Raw genomic sequence first — 18,283 nt, 5'->3', positions numbered from 1 at the left:
GATAATTTTCAACAGGTAAGTGATGAAATTAACCGGCGTCACAAAGGCAAAGGTCACACAGATGCTAAAGATATGAGTATTATTTTTACCTATTAAAACCTAACTTTGATTGACCTAACCAGGGAAGGCCTGTTCTGAGCTGACTTAGCCTGAGTTGACATAGCCTTGTTTGACCTAACCTGAATGAAAATCTGACCCGGTTGACTTGACCTGAATTAACCTAATCTTAGTTAACCAATCCCATGAGGACTTGGTCTGAGTTGACAGAGCCTGAGTTAACTTAACTTTTAGTAATCTAACGTGACTGGCGTGAATTGAACCATGCTCTGACTTAGCCTCAGCTGACTTCCTTGGTTAACCTGAACTTGGGTGACTAACCTGAGTGACCTAGCTTAAATTAACCTAACCCTGGTCAACCTAACCAATGAGAACCTGGTCTAGGCTGACACATCCTAAATTAACTTAACCTTGCTTGACCGAAATTTAATTATGAGCTGACCCAGCCTCATCAGACTTCCTTATTTAAACAGAACTTTGGTGACCTGACCTGACCTATGAGAACCTGGTCTGAACTGACACACCCTAAATTAACTTAACCTCACTCGACCTAACCTGGGTAAAGCAGGACAACAAAGACCTGACGATGTTGGGCAGGTTGAAGTCGAGGGCACTTGTCTCCTTGCTGAAGCGGTTGATGATTCGACCGCTGGGGTTGGTGTCGAAGAAACTCATTGGAAGTCGAATGACGGAGCTCAGGAGATTCTTGTGGAGGGTGTTCCCTGCCCGTAGGCAGCCCAACATCACGAAGACTTGCCCGCCGAAGATGCAGATTGCTGGAAGGAGAAGGACCTTTGTAAAACTGGAATCTGAACTGGAATCATGGAATACTGTTTTTGAGAGTAGGGAAAGTTGAAGGACTAGAAAATAGTGAAGTATTTCATAGACTGACTACAGAAGTAAGGTTTTGGGGTTATAGGTCCATAAAATTTTTTTATATATATATTTCTTTTTGACCTAAGTATGTAGCGACTTGGAAAGGAAAAGGTAATTTGGAAGTATGAAGGAATGATAATGGAATTAAAATTATCTAAATGGAACATAATGTTTTGATTTTGTAAACAACTAAATGTTTCTGTGAGAAAAGCAAAAACAAGAATATTTTTTACCACTATACTCTGGCAAAATAATTAAGTCATAAGCTGAGGTTATTACAGCGGATTCCAGTGGTAATCCCTTCTCTCTCTCTCTCTCTCTCTCTCTCTCTCTCTCTCTCTCTCTCTCTCTCTCTCTCTCTCTCTCTCGAGAGAGAGAGAGAGAAGAGAGAGAGAGAGAGAGCAGAGGTTCATTAGGATATACGGAGTGCATTAATGATGTCAAGTGCAAAAACAATTTTTTTCACCAATACTTTTATTTTCCACCACTATGAAATATTCTACTAAATAATATAACTAATTTTAATGAAAAATCATAGTTACTGTAACGCCAACCCATCCTTACCTTGACCCAAGCCGAAGAGCCCATACCCCGTCAGGAAGAGGTCACGACCTATGACCCCACTGTTACCCTCCTGAGAGCCGATTCCGGTGACGTTGCCCTCGAGAGTAGCATTCCCTTCTGCGTCGCCTGCAGTAGACCATAGAGACAGCCAAACGTTTCCACCAGCCACGCATGCCTGGTAGAGCCCAGAGAGGAAGAAACATAAACGTTAGTTAATTAAGTTGTGGCCAATCCTCTGTAAACTTCTAACTCTTATCGAATGATAAATCAGGAACATGACAGCAACCCAGTAGATTTCTGTTGGTTTGGCCATAGCCCCGAGGCTCACATGAAACCTCTCTTGCTCTTTAGCACGTACCTACACATACTTACATACAGCTTTTGGGCAAGAGACCGTGCTGGAAGGGTTTAGAGGTCAACATGAGCCCTCTTATCCACTTCAAAATGTATTTACGCTTAATTGCAGGGAACTTTTGGGCATGAACCCATGCTGGGACAAGATCGGCTTAATTTAACCCAGCCAGCAAACCCACAAGAAGCAAACGTTTGCACATATGTTATTTCTGACATTCACATATAACGTTCATTTCGAAATGAACGCTGCTGCATGGGTTAAATTATAGCAATAGGGGCTGTCCATGGAATGCTCATTCCAGGCAGACTTTTGTATTCGCTTCCAGAAAGATTTGTGGATCTGGAGAGCGATTTCCACCCTGGAAAATGATTAAGCCAACTATTATGACTGAAAGCAATATAAATATTAAGCTGGAATTCTTATTCAAGCAATCTTTTTTTATATAAACACTTCCCATAGAATAATTATTTTAGTTTATCTTGTTCTTATCGAATAAAATTAACCTATCACACGACTACAAAAATATAAGCGTTTATCATGAAATATTTATTCCAGGAGCATTTTTCATGGTTTCCATGAAGATAAACAACTACTCTTACACGTTTCAGTTTATAAATGATTTACTTTTTTCTTGTTTACATCTAATGTTAATTGTGCTATTAAATAGCTTCAAAAGTGAAGTGGCCTTCCCTGGAACACTTGTTCCAGGAACTTAGAATTTTTTTCTAGGAATCTGGAACACTTGTTCCAGAAACCTGGAGCACTTGTACCAGGAGCCTGGAATGCTTGTACCAGGAGCCTGGAACGCTTTTACCAGGAACCTGGAACACTTGTTCCAGGAACATCTATTTTATCCCATTCCATGAAGAATTTGGAAAGTGCCCTCTACTCTTACCTGTCCCATTACACAGTCTCAGGCTCTCTCTCTCTCTCTCTCTCTCTCTCTCTCTATGCAGTGTTGATACCAAACCCTCTTTCGCGACTACTCATAATAACAATAAACTTTGGAAAAAAGTTCCTTATAATAATAATAATAATAATAATGATAATAATAATAATAATAATAATAATAATAATAATAATAATAATAATAATAATAATAATAATCCTCACCTGTCCCAGTGCAAGAGAGATGAAAGGTGTGATGGCAAACATCCATCCCATCGCTCGAATGTAAACAAGGTAAACATACCTGGCCACCTGGAACACAAAAAAGGGTACAGTTAGTCAGCTTACCTGTGATGGGACTAAACTGAATCTTTTTCTGCTTCGAATTTGAATTTGAGTTTTTAGGAGGAATTTATTGAATACTGAGACAGTCGACTTTGGTTCAGGGAATATATTAATTATTAATTGTAAAGCATTTAGGCAAATAAAGAAATTATCAAAAATTATCTGTGAAGAGTCTGAATTGAAGTATTTAAAAGATTTCTGCTCCGAATTTGAATCTGAGTTTTTACGAGATATTTATTGAATATTGAGACTCTTTGGATCATGAGATATATTAATTATTAATTGTAAAGTAATTAGGCAAATAAAGAAATATTACCGAATAGTGTCGAGTGAGTGATTCTTACCAAGTGGTTCCCTGACTATTCCAAAAGGGGTTTGAGGAAAATGGTAGCAGGTATCCCCTTAATAATTCAAATATAAAAGTTATATAGGTATGTATGTATGTATATATATATATAAATATATATATATATATATATATATATATATATATATATATATATATATATATATATATATATATATATATATATATATATATATATATATATATATATATATATATATATATATATATATATATATATATATATATATATATATATATATATATATATATATATATATATATATATATATATATATATATATATAAAAGAACAAGTGGAGGCTGTACTAAGCTCTGAATATTACTTAACCCAGCTTTGTTTTCATTGTTGTTGTTTTTTATTGACCTGGTTTTATGCCAGCACGGGCTCTTGCTCACAGAGCAGCAGCCCGTAAAACCAAGCCTCCCTGACGGAGGCATCCAGACTCACCTTTCCAGTCTCCTGAAGTTCCTCGTCGACAAGAGTGTGGATTTTCTCGGCGTTCTGCTGGTCTGGCGCCTTCGCGTCCACATTCCCGAAGCTGCTGAGGGACGAGGCCTTGCTGTAGATGGACATCTTGCTACTGAAGAGCTTCTGGCTCCCGAGTCTGCTGCGCGGCAGCGTCCCGTTCCCGACGTGTCTCAGGGGCGTCTTTGAATCGTGGTAGAGCGGTATGTCGCCATTATTCATGTCAAGATGCAGGTTGCTGATGTACTGTATTTTCGTGTCACGGTCCTCCACGCATTCACTGACGCTCCTAGGGCGGCTGGCAGGTTTGCTGGAAAATCAGTGAGTTTCCAGAATTAACTTAGATGTATGGAATGGAATATAAAATTTAGGCCTGAGGCCAAGAGCTGGGACCCATGATGACGAGGTTGTTCAGCGCTGAAAGGGAAATTGAGAGTAAACAAGTAATAAATGCGCCGAAGTTTCTTCAGCACAATCGAGTTTTCTGTACAGCGTATAATCAAGGCCATCGCAAACAGATCCATCTTTCGGTGGTGTCGGTATAATGCTGTATGAGCGGCGGCCCATGACTCTTTAACCACGGCTCGGTGGTGACCTGTCCTATATCGTTGCCAGATGCACGATTATAGCTAAATCTAACCTTAAATGAAATAAAAACCACTTAGGCTAGAGGTCTGCAATTTGTTATGTTTGATGACTGGAGGGTGGATGATCAACATACCAATTTGCAGCCCTCTTGCCTCCGTAGTTTTTAAGATCTGAGGACGGAAGAACAAACAAAGCCAGCACGACAGTTTTCTTTTACAGAAAACTAAAAGGCATTAAATTGTAAGTAAAGGGCTTTCAAATTGTAACAGGAGGAAAAACTTTTGCAGTTACACAATGTAACAATTGATAAGAGAGGGTTGGAGAAGGTAAGATGGAAGAAAGAGAGTATGAACGAAGGCACAGTAGAACGAATGAAAGAGCTTTGCTGGAAAATCAGTGTTTCGATTGACTGATCGTATATATAGAAAAATTTAGGCCTCAAGCCTAGCACTGGGACCTATGTTGATGAGGTCATTCAGAGTTCATATGGAAATTGGGGTTAAAGAAGGCTTATTTAAAGGCGTAACTGGAGGAAAACCTTTTGCGGCTGGACTGTGAAACAGTTGCTAGGAGAGGATTAAGGAAAGTAAGATAGAAGAATGAAAATAAGGAAGGAGGCGCAGTAGAAGGAATGAAAGGGGTTGCAGCTAGGGGCCGAAGGGACGCTGCAAAGAATCTGAAGTAATGCCTGCAGTTTACCGTGGAAGGTTCACTGACGGCACTACCCCACTGCGGGGAACTCAGAAGACATGAACAAAGAAAATGTCTTCTTTCTGAGTTCTGATAGGCTCCAAAATAAAGCTATAACATTAAACCCATTATGGCAGTGTACCTTACGCAGTTGACTGCAGGCATTGCTGAATGGTGCTTGCAGCGTCTAACCACTCCAACTGCTTGGCTTTATTAACTAAATTTCATGATTCAAAATGACAAACGAAAGCAAGAGCTTGTTTTTTCAAGTCAACTCAAACCACAAAAAAAATGTACTCACATTTTTCGTATAACTTTTCCGCTTTTTAAGAATTAAACAGAATTAAAGTTACTTCTCTAAAAGATATAATAAATAATTAAATGATAACAGCATTACTATTTCTGATGACCAAAATAATGAGATAAATTGAACGACACGTTCTTCCTGGTATCAGATGTAAAAATATATAGATCACAGACAGAAAAAGCTAGTTTTTGTATAAAAAATTTCATCATAGTTTCGGACTTCACCCTGTAATATCACAATACGTAATAAAAAGAATATAACAAATTTAAAGGAAAGAAAATATTTGAATATCATTTCATAAATTGAATACAGGTGGAAAATCTTGAAGGTTTTTGATCTAGGGTATTTCGTTTTTTTGACATATTTTCTTTCTTTTTCAAAGTTTTTAACAACGTGGAAAACGAAAGATACTTATGAAATATGGGATCTTAATGTCTTATCAGAATACGTAACGAGGAGAAAAACGATTAGATTTTGATGCAGTCTTTTTTTTTTAGTATCGTCTTCTATTGGCTTCTGTCAATAAAAGGTAAACGGGGTAAGCCTGACATCAAACGACCTTACCTGGTTATTGTGGTATTTGATCCTGTGCTGCTGATTTGTGATATGTGTCGCAGAAGTTCTCCTCTCGGGGCAGTCTCTAACTGGCTACGGATTTCCATAAATTCTGTTAAGAACATATTATATGATTATGTATTGATAATGCCTATTAACCTGCACCAATCTACTATGATTTGTGATTATTTTGTTCTACTTGTATTGTTTCCTGTTCAGATTGTCAAAAAAGAAAGAGGTTCCATGGAACTATAAGTAAGTTGAGTTTTGCATTAAATAACTGGATTATTTTTCATTTCAAGCAATATGGTGATGGTGAATGAAGACGGAGATTACCAAGTTTATTTTACCACCAGACCACAAAAATCACAAGTGTACCTGAAGCACCAAAAATGTTTTTACTACCATTTCAATAAAAAAAAAATAAAAATTAACAGCAAATGACCAGAGTGTGGTAATGACCAACTTAAATCGAAACATGAAAAAACGAAGGATATGGAAAAATTGCAATTATATCACCAGTCTCGAGAGTTACTCCATTTTCAGAATAAAACATGACGATCTCAGATGCTGTTATTGTATGAAGGATTTTCAATTAGTTAAAATTCTGATCAGGCCTCTGATTGTTAGGCCAGTTTTCAAATAATGTTTCGTCCATTTTTAAATGTTCAGTTTATCTGGATTGCACTCTAGCCTGTCAATCTTAACTTAACCCCTTCTAAAGTGCTTTTTCCCACCTAATCCAATTGACTGCACTTGTCAAACCTAAACCATCTGAGGCTGCTGTACTTCACCATATACCTCTGGGTGATATCTCTAACTGATTCCATCCTATGGCAATGTGTGATACCCAGTGCATCCTAGGATGCCTAGTTATACCTAACATGTTATAGCTCATCTTTTCTAGCCTAACCCAATCAACGATCTCTACCAAGTGTGTCCTTGGGCAATTTCAACCCAAGGAGTCCTAACATGTTACAGTGTACCCTGCCTTACCTGACCCAGTCTAGGACACCGTACCTAACTTGATCTAGGGTACCGTATCCCACCTAGCCCAGTCTAAGATACCGTGCTTTATCTAACCTGGTCTACGGTAAAGTATTCAACCTAGCCCGATATAGGATCCCATAGCCTACCTAATCCTAGCTAGAAAATCAGGTCTTACCTAACCCAATCTAGGGTGCCATGTCCTACGTGATCTACTTTAGGAAGCTGTGTCCTACATGTATAAGTGGGCGACTTTGAACCTCAGACAACCAACTATCCCAGCCTCCACTATCATCGAACCTTGAAACAGCCACCTAGCCCTCGTCAAGTTTGACATTGTTAACATAAATCACCTTCATCAACAGTGCCGTCATTGCAGGATGTGAGATACTGAACTATGAATTGAGCGAAGTCTCCATCGTTGTCTATCAGCTCCGAATAGGACCCACTTTCAACCAAACGACCATCCTTCAGCACAATCACTTCGTCCACCTGGGGCAGGAACGTCACTGCGTGCGTCACTAGTAGGCGTGTCTGTACACAGGAAATATCACGGAAACAAAATTAAACAAAGAGGCCTAAGCCCACATGTCTTGAAACAGTCGACACATGAACAAATGCATTATCACTGCACAGACAGGGATATATTTAGATGCTATGAATATATACTAATTTGCTCTAACGGCCACAAAAGCTTAAGATCAGAATACGAAGAATAACGAGATAAAATGAAGGCCTTGAAGTCCCAAGAGAAAGTCATCATTAAGGATAAGGTGGCCATTTGTAATTAAAGACATTAGTAGTGAGGCAATCCAACAGTTTTAGGGGTCCAAATTCACTGCATTACGTAAAGTCAAGCTCAGCGCTCAGATTTATCAAATGTTTATTGAATCATGGAAAACAATGAAAAAAATTAGCAGTTATATCTGCTTACAGAAGCAGAGATTGTAAAAAAAAGAAAACTAAGGGAATAAAGGCGGAACGTAAACAAACAAAAACATGCCTTAGGGGATACAGACACATAGAATTTTGAGAAAATCGTAAATCTCTGCTTCTGTAAGATGATAAACTGCTCATTTTTTGTTTTAGATTCATCAAAAAGTGGCTTCTGAAGAGCAAGACCCCGTGCCAGGTTCCTACCTGGTTCCTAACCGCGCATTCTACAAACAGTTGCGGCCTTGAGGACGCCCTACACTATTCGTGAGGTGCAGGGCTTTATTCCCTTGGTTTTTTTACAATCTCTGCTTCTGCAAGCAGATAAACTGCACATTTTTTAGCAAATATACTTCTGTTTGCAGATCTGTCGAAAGAAGAAATTGAAAATAGGAAAGAAAAAACTTAAACAAACACACACTTGGGAGCAGTGCATTGGACCTCTAAACTGTAGGATTACAAGTATAGCTGGAGGGATTTGCCTTTGTAAAGGCTCCTCCCCCTAATTTTAAGAACAATAATAAATTAAAGCTACTATTCTAATATATAAAATGCCTCATTAATGAACAAAATATTACTTAATAAAACAACTGATCTCGTAAGAAGGGCACTTTCAAAGAAAACACAAAAACTGCAATTTGCAAGAAAAGGAAAGACTTGTTCAATGCTTATCAAAACTACCTGTAAGCTATTCCTTAAAATGGCAAAAACTAAATAAAAGCTTCGTACGCTAGCATAAACAATGGAAAAACACAATAAGAAAACCACACAATGAAAAATATTTCATTTAAATCTTAATTTATTTAGTCACCTTTGACTTCAGAAGTCCCTGGGGACCTATGACCTTCTCGAAAATGTGTTTCCCAACGTGAGCATCGACAGCACTTAGAGGGTCGTCCAGTAACAAGATGTCAGCATCTCTGTAAACAGCTCTGGCCAGTGATATTCTCTGCTTCTGTCCACCGCTAAGATTTATGCCCTGTTGGGGTTTGTTTGATGATGATAATTGACTTCATGAGATAAGAGCATTTTGACTAATACACACACACACATGTAGGTTTGTGTGTGTGTGTGTGTGTGCGTTAATCAAAGCACATTTTTCTCACGCACGCAGTAAGACTTTTATTGAAGTCTAAATACAATTTTTAAATGATAATACAACTTTTTATGACCCACAAACAACATAGCACTATAAATGGCTAAGCTTTCATCAAAATATCTGTCATATTTCATACACCAAACCTTACGCTTTGCAGAACTTGAACAAAGAAAAATGTTGAGAGAGAGAGAGAGAGAGAGAGAACTTACCTTCTCCCCAACTTCCGTCATATCACCTCCGTCCAGCATTTCCAGGTCCGGCAACAAAGCACAAGCTTCTAGCACTTTCTTATACCATTTCTCGCTGTAGGGCTGTCCCCACGTGATGTTGTCCCTCAAGGTGGCGTTCTGGAGCCACGCCTGTTGTGGCACGTAAGCTATACTGCCCTGAAGTGGTTTGAGTTTTGATTAGTTTAGGATATCAAAGGGTAAGACATTTTGAAAAGCATTTCTGTGGGACCATGTCCTGCCTAACATGTCTTAAGTAACTCTGTCCTAGAGCAATGTGCATTACTTAATCAATTCTAGGGTGTTGGGCACAGTAATGATATGGAAAAGTGGTAAATATAAGTACTCAGTGCGGTAACGCTCATGAACAAAGGGAAATGCAGATATATTTTACAGTGAAGTTAATGAAAACGAGAATAATTCATCCTATGAAGCAGGTGTGACAGTCACTGATGATATTAAGAAAAACAGGCCGAGGCAATTTGAAGGAAACATGAATACTGAAACGATTGATCGATATTTTATCCAATAACGAAATACTCACATTTACAACAACCTTGCCGGCATCCTTCCTTATCTCTCCGAGTAGGGCCGAGATCAAAGAACTCTTCCCAGCTCCAACTGATCCTACGACAGCGACAAGTTTTCCTCGCCTGATTTTCAACTGGATATCTCTAAGGGCCCACATGGACTCTTCACTACTCTCCCAACTGAACTGGCCTCCGTGAATGGCTAAATGAGCACCTGGAAGGATATAATGTTTAGTAATCACAATGAATTTCCATCATGGATGCTGGCAGGACAATGTCCCTCCACCCATGGATGTTTAGATGAACCTCTTGGTGGACACCGAGGGAAGTGCTGCTTGGACAATGTCCTTCCAGCCATGGATGGTTAGACAAAACCTTTGGTGGACACAACAAAAGAAATGTCTTGAAAATCAAGTGTGTTCCACAGGTACATATAATATAACCATTAAGCAAACTCTATAGGAGTATCTATTCATCCTTCCATGGGTGGTCAGGCTTGTCCCAGGAATGATGTACAGTGTAATTAGAAATGCTTTGAAAAAATAAGAATATTCTGTCAGTACCTGTAAAATATCTATTACTCAAATACAGTTAGAACGTAACGCTTCTCCTTAATATTTTGCTCTACTGTTAATATAAGTTATCAATTCAATAAGCGCAGATAGACTATTATACCCTACAAGTTTTATTATAGAAGAAAGGTTAACTGTAGCCTTACCTTCGTGTCGGTCAGAAGAAACTGCAGATAAATCCACTTCGCTGCCAGAGAGGAATTTTTTAATTCGTCTGAGTGCCACTGTTGACTTTGAGAGAATTCACAAAATTAACAGATCAACATAGAACACTTAAATGCGAAATGCAGACCAAAGTATGAAATCAGTCAACAGAGATTATTAACAACAAAGTTTTCAAGTTCATGCAGAGAAATGGTTTAGTAGAACTCACCTGAATAATTTGGGCGACAACTGAAGGCATTTGAATAATAGGTATTTTCATGATATTGAATAAGGCAATCGAGACAAATGCCAGTTCAGCGTTCAGTACGTTGTCTGTCGACACCAGCAGGAATGTGGTGAATGTAGCTAGCGAGACCTGTAATGTACATAATCATGAGACAGGGTAATCTGGTAGACACATGGAAGTTTCGCAAAGCCAGTACCCTGGTGCCAAATTCTACCAATCCTGTCTTAGGACAACGCACAATATTTCACCCATTCTAGGGTGCTGTGCCCTGCCTGACATATTATAGGACACCCTATCCTACGGAAATATGCAATATTTAACCAGTTTTGTAGTGCTGTGTCCTACATAACTTGTCATAGGGCACCCTGGGCGGTTTTGTCCCGCCGTGTCCAACCTAATACGTCATAGGACACCTGTTCTAGAGCAATGCTCATTACTTCCCTATTTTTTGGTGTTGTGTCCTACCTATTATGCCATAGGACCCCATGTCCTATGAAAAAATACACTACTTCACCTATTCTGTGGCACCATGTCCTACCTAATACGCCATAGGATGCTCTATCAATCCTGCCTTGGGGTTCCACACCCAAAGACAAGCCACACTTTCAGTATTCATCACTGAGTTATTGAATAGCTGTCAAATCTTATTGTGAATAACAATATTCTATATAATTCAATTTCATCAGTAGATAACTTTAAACTGACGAAAAAAATGTAAGAAATAAACCAGTCATGACTCATACTTTCAGCAATCTGTCTACTTTACACTACAAAGCATAGAAGTTCATCTGCTTAGTGGATTATGCAAGGATCTCAGTGGTATATTTGACCCTTTTCCTTCCGTTCACTTCTCAGAAACTGCAGGAATTCAGGACACTCCCATCAGGGTTGCTGAAATTCATTTGCTGACTTCACTCATTGACACCTGCCTCTACCATTGAGCTGCTGTTTTCAATAGCTGTAACCTATTCCATCTAACCCCATCTATTCCTCTCTGGCATTTCAGCTATAATTTATTACCCATGTCTAATCTGTTAACTAAGATTGACCAAGCTATAAAGTTGTTAACTTATAAGCCTGATTAACTGTAAACTTTAAACCTAATCAGGTTGTTAACTTTAAGCCTAATCGGGCTGTTAACTTTAAGCCTAATCAGGTTGTTAACTTTACGCCTAATCAGGTTGTTAACTTTAAGCTTAATTAGGTGTTAAATTTAAGCCTAATCAGGTTATTAACTTTAAGCCTAATCAGGCTGTTAACTTTTAGCCTAATCAGGTTGTTTACGTTAAGCAGAGTCATGTTTGTTGACTTTAAATCTGACCAAATTGCAGGTTTTAAGTCTCTCCAAGTGGTCAACTTTAAGTCTAACTAAGAGGTAAACTGTAAGTCTGACTAGTTATTAGCTTTAAGTCAGACCAAGATGCAATAATAATAATAATAATAATAATAATAATAATAATAATAATAATAATAATAATAATAATAATAATAATAATAATAATAGTTAATGGCTATAAAATAATGAACGAGTAGACAAAATTGTTATAAATCTTGAATTTTTTTTCACCTTTGTCTATTTCTCATATCGTATTATTATTATTATTATTATTATTATTATTATTATTATTATTATTATTATTATTATTATTATTATTATTATTGTTGTTGTTGTTGTTGTTGTTGTTGTTGTTGTTGTTGTTGTTGTTCACCCTTACACTTACCAAATATGGCGAGACGTTGAAAACGAACCCAGAGAACGCCTGCAGATAAGCCACTTCTCTGAAATAACTGACCTCCTCGTCTCTCACTTTCTGAATTTCTTTGGCAAAGGATTCCTCCCAGGCGTATAATTTCAGTACCTGTCAGGAATATCAACACTAATTACCCTTACGGACAATGGTAAATTTAAATACGGTCTGTCATTTCTGCTAAAGCAGTCGTATGGCAAACACAGCTGTTCATATAAGTAGCACCTCAATTTCAGTTACTCCTTGTAGGTTTCGCCTTTCTGATAAGTAACAAATTTAAGTAACAAAGACCCTATATCAGGGCCGTCCAACCCCCTGCCCGTGGGCCAAAAGTCGCCCGTTTGATTTTGAAAGAGGCCCGCTAGAGAAAAATAAGTAAAAGTATGTTTCTCTTTTTTATATCATAAAAATTAGATTTACCGCTTACCCTGAGTAAAAGAAATATTCCTTGCTAAATCAATAACTACAAAGAAAAGTTTCACTGGCGTCTGTTGTGTATTACATCATATATATACAGTATATATATATATATATATATATATATATATATATATATATATATATATATATATATATATATATATATATATATATATATATATATATATATATATATATATATGTGTGTGTGTGTGTGTGTGTGGCCCGCATGACATTCCGTTTTTTCAAGAGTGGCCCTCAGACTAAACAACTTGGACGGCCTTACCTATGTTATAGCCAGCACCTGAATATTTTCCATATATATTATACTTAACCGCAATTCCACATAATTCCTAAACTAAACCAATCATATGGTGGCTGATAAGTACAGAAGGCTGCTAAGTTGAGGTCCGTAAAGTAGAGAAACTGCTACACTGAAGACTTTGTTGGTATACACAAAGTTAAGTATATCTTCGTTTAACCAGACCACTGAGCTGATTAACAGGTCTCCTAGAGCTGGCCCGAAGGATTAGATTTATTTTACGTGGCTAATAACTAACTGGTTACCTAGCAACGGGAACTACATCTTATTGTGGAATCCGAACCACATTATGACGAGAAATGAATTTTTCTATCACCAGAAATAAATTCCTCTAATTCTTCATTGGCCGGTCGGAGAGTCGAACGCTGGGCCAACAGCGTGCTAGCCGGGAGCTCTACCCAATGAAGAACGTCGCACGTATACACAAGCACAGTGATAAATGTGACAACAGTTCCTTATATGTTAGATTGTCATTAATTTTATGCAGGAAATTTATATATGATTTTAATGCTGTTACATGTCAAGTCACCAATAAGCATTTCGTATCGAATTCACTTCCCCTTGCGAATAGCTTAATTTTAAGTGAATCTTATATAAACCCTCCTGTCCTAGCCAGGATTCGAACCTTTGCCTTTTGAGTTTTAATTACAAACCAGAAATCAAACCTAAAAGTTTTGGGTTACAATTACTAACCAGGAATAGAACCTATGCCTTTTGGGCTTCAGTTACTAACCGGGAATAACCAGGTTTCAATCAGGAATCAAACCTATGACTTTGGGTTACAATTACTACCCAGGATTCGAACCTGATGCTTTTAGGGTTGCAGTTACTAACCAGGATTCGAACCTATGTCTTTTAAGCTTCAATCAGTGTGAACCTGACCTTATCCAATCAGTCAACAAAAGATTTTATACTTAAAAATGTATAACTTTACATACCTTTATTCCACCGACTATCTCGGTGGCCATTTTGACTCTTTTGTCCCTTAGTTTTATTGCTTCAAACTGGCATTCCTTTGTCCTGTTCGCGAGGTAACTGTTCACTGGAGTCAGGAGAATCAACACTACCAACCCAGCTAGCACGGAAGGACCTGGAAAGAATAGAAATTGTTCGAAAATCCCAAAAAATACTTAAAGACAGTGCAGCAATGATCTCCTTAAGGAATCCCACACAGTCCCCTACGCACACTCACAGGAGATATAGTAATAATAACATACAATTATTTTTAACGTCACCTTTGGTACCCTTTCCGTCAATATCCTCAAAGCAACATTTTGCCCAATCACGGGAGAGCCCAACAAACCTCCTCAAGGAACACCACACACTACCAAAAAATCACAGGGATGATAATAATAATAATAATAATAATAATAATAATAATAATAATAATAATAATAATAATAATAACATACAAATATTTTTACGTCACATTTTTCATCATTTTCGTCAATATCCGCAAATGATATTTTAGACAATCACAGGAGACCACAACAGACCTCCTTAAGAACCCCAGACATCCCAAGACTCACTCACAGAAAGAGATAATAATAATAATAATAATAATAATAATAATAATAATAATAATAATAATAATAATAATAATAATAATAATTTTCATGTCGCGTTTGGCACCATTTTCGTCAGTAACATTTTGTCTAATCACACGAGAGCGCAACAGGTCTCCTTACGGAACCCCAGACATCCCGAAAAACTCACAGGAAGAGTATATTCTCACCTAGCTTCACCCAAAGGAATCCCATAGCAGTCAGGATGATGATAGGAGCGAATATGACGCTCAGCATCTGCCAAGCAGTGTCTCCTATGATTTGGGCATCTACTGCCATCATGTTGACTATCTGGCCAGTCGTAAACTCCCTTCTAGACGATCCAGAGAGACTCAGGGCCTGAGAATACATAGGAAAGGTTCCCGTGAGCTGAACAGAAATTCTATTTCTACTTTTATTTTTTATTTTGTTTGTCCTAAATCTTAAATGAGTGAAACTGAAGGTTCTGCAGTTACTTAATATTTAAAAAACACAACGCTGTGATGACTTGGTGATTAATAATGCATTACTGGCGTTTAATTGTTCTAACTTACAATGCTGTTTAAAGCTGATATATGAACACAGCATTTTCTCGATAAATCATTTTGATGTTATTTTGGATTTAGAGAGTACATAGATTGTGTTGAATTAAATATATATATATATATATATATATATATATATATATATATATATATATATATATATATATAGTATATATATACTTTTTAAACCACAATCTATATATATATATATATATATATATATATATTACATATAAATATATAAATATATATTACATATAAATATATAAAAATATATATATATATATATATATATATATATATATATATACATACATACATATATATAAATATATATATATATATATAAATATATATATATATATATATATATATATATATATATATACATATAAAATTTTCTGTCAGAAACATCATTAACATTTAGACCTCATCTCAGCACCTTCTTATAAACAGCTGACATTATGGCCGATCGAATCTTGACGGCGACGTTGACGGCGTTGAAAAAATAATGGTGCTTCAGAAGCGAGCTCGCTTCGCACACCAGCAGGATAGACACAGCATAGATGTAACCGTGCCAAGAAGGTTCTTCAGAGTTATTGATGAATTTGATGAGCAGACTGAAATTAAGAAGGGGAAGACTGAGGTATGATGTGGAGGGAAAACTTTTAGAATTTATATTACTTTTTATTAGGCGTGGGGATGATTATTTCATGTTGATTGGTTTAGTAAGAAGGTTAGGGTTATTTTTTAGATATATATATATATATATATATATATATATATATATATATATATATATATATATATATATATATATATATATATATATATATTTAAATTTTTAAATATATTCTTGAGACATTGTTTTATTAATACGTAGGCATAACGTTAGCACTGTAATGTATTTAAAAAGATTGTGATACAACAAAAAACTTTAAAAGAAATATTGTTAACGAACTACATAAGTCTATATTGGTCACCCACATTTAAAGAAAACGAGATCCCATGTCCCGTTTTTTATCCCTTTATAGAATATCTTCATTTCCTAGGTTGAACATTGCCTTTGTGACGCCACATAACCTTTAACCTTGAGCTTGACGCTAAAAGGAAAAATACCTGGGACTGAAATAGACCAGGGACCAATTATATTCAAGATTAAAATTTAGGATTAAAATTGGAAGGGATTAAAATTGGCTAATGGAAGGCCTTTGTGACGCCAGGTAACCTTTAACCTTAAGCTTAGAGCTAAAAAGGAATACATAAGACCTAGGAACCAGTTATATTCAATATCTACAAATAAGATTAAAATGGGGAAATCGACAGTTTTGATAATTGTCATTAGACTGGCCACTGTCTTTGCGACGCCATATAACCTTTAACCTTGAGTTTGAGGCTAAAAGGAAGATACCATAGACTGGAACAACCTAGGGACCAATTATAGTCAACTTCTAAGATCTGTATTAAAATTGGGAGGCCAATGATAATGGTAATTGATTAATGCATTTCATAGGCTGACCACTGTCTTTGTGACACCACATAACCTTTAACCTTTAACACTGAAATTGCGTAGGAACCAATTATATTCAAGATTCAAAATCAGGATTAAAATTGGAAGGTCAACAATGATGATAATTGACTAACGAGTGATTCTTTCCTTAGACTGACCCATGCCTTTGTGACGCCATACACCCTTTAACCTTGATCTTGAAGCTACAAGGAAAAATACCAGGGACTGAAATAGCCTAGAGACCAACTACATTCAATTTTCAAAATCAGGGTTAAAATGGGAGGACAACAGTAATGGTAATTGGCTAATGCTTTTCATAGATCGACCACTACCTATGTGACGCCACATAACCTTTAACCTTGAGCTTGAAGCTAAATGGACAAACCAGGGAATGAAATAATCCTGGGACCAATAATATTAATAATATTCAATATGCAAACCCAGGTTTACAACTGGGGGGCCAAAAATGAGCTTAATTATGCAATGGGTGACCAACAGTGAAATTAATCAGTTAACTATTGATAATTATGAACGATTTACCTCAAGAGCTGCGGTGTAATGAACCTGATCATCTCTGCAGTGAAGTAGAAACAGACGAGGAGGGGCAGATGCCCCTTGCACAACCTCCAGAGTCTCCTGTAAAGGAAGGATTTCTTTCTCCCGAGTTCCTTCCCCGTGTCGTAGGAATCCTTTGAGTATTTGGGTTTCCTGGAAGGATGTGAAGGTCATTAAGAGGATTGTGGGTTGCAAGAAGGCCTCTGTACCTTAAGAATTGTGTGCAAATGTTAAAGAGTGATTAAATTCTCTCAAAGTCTGTTCCTTTATTATGACAATATTTCCATTACTATTGTTAAAGATAATTCATAGTTCTGAACATGAAAATTAGTACAAGAAGCCTATTCAGAAAAGCATACTTTCAAAAGTAGCTCAGAAGTATTTTCCTTTTTAATAAAAAGAAAACACTTCAAAACAAAACGAAAAACTTTGAAACGTGTAAACTAAACAAGGCCTAGAGATCAACCAACTGTTCAATTGTGTTAATAAATCATTTCCAGATAAAAAAAAAAACTTGAAACATGAAAACAAAGCCTTTGGATCAACCAACCATTCAAAACAAAACGAAAAACTTCTGAAGCATGTAAACTAGGCCTAGAGACTAACCAACTCTCCGAAACACGTACTTGTCGAAGTCCGCGTGCCATCCATCTGAGATTACAGAGGCCACGGAGTCTGGATTGATATCCCAGAGGTCCTCGAAGACCAGGGGCCTCTTCCAACCAGTCCAAATCAAGGGCATGGACCACCAGTACATGAACTGACTCGGGATGGAGGCGCTGAGCTCTGGACTGGGTTTCTGCAGAGTCGAGAAGTCAGTGAAAAGGATGCAGTACTAA

At 37.0% G+C, this 18,283-nt stretch overlaps 1 protein-coding gene across 1 annotated transcript in view; it reads right to left on the bottom strand.

Annotated features, from left to right (window-relative positions):
• LOC136832086 (multidrug resistance-associated protein 1-like) overlaps positions 1-18,283 on the bottom strand; it is a 52,059-nt gene that overhangs the window by 10,524 nt on the left and 23,252 nt on the right. The window contains 17 exon segments of the mRNA XM_067092721.1: positions 613-833; positions 1,498-1,672; positions 2,966-3,052; positions 3,904-4,231; positions 6,071-6,173; positions 7,402-7,582; positions 8,793-8,960; positions 9,290-9,466; positions 9,852-10,051; positions 10,556-10,640; positions 10,783-10,929; positions 12,522-12,659; positions 14,229-14,380; positions 15,026-15,194; positions 15,822-15,999; positions 17,430-17,597; positions 18,071-18,243. Of these exon segments, the coding sequence (XP_066948822.1) occupies positions 613-833; positions 1,498-1,672; positions 2,966-3,052; positions 3,904-4,231; positions 6,071-6,173; positions 7,402-7,582; positions 8,793-8,960; positions 9,290-9,466; positions 9,852-10,051; positions 10,556-10,640; positions 10,783-10,929; positions 12,522-12,659; positions 14,229-14,380; positions 15,026-15,194; positions 15,822-15,999; positions 17,430-17,597; positions 18,071-18,243 (2,850 nt within the window).

This window comes from Macrobrachium rosenbergii, chromosome 49 (genome assembly GCF_040412425.1).
Source record: "Macrobrachium rosenbergii isolate ZJJX-2024 chromosome 49, ASM4041242v1, whole genome shotgun sequence".
Taxonomy (NCBI): Eukaryota; Metazoa; Arthropoda; class Malacostraca; order Decapoda; family Palaemonidae; genus Macrobrachium; species Macrobrachium rosenbergii.
The sequence above is the reverse complement of the archived record's forward strand: the minus strand, read 5'-3'. Positions and strand labels throughout refer to the sequence as shown.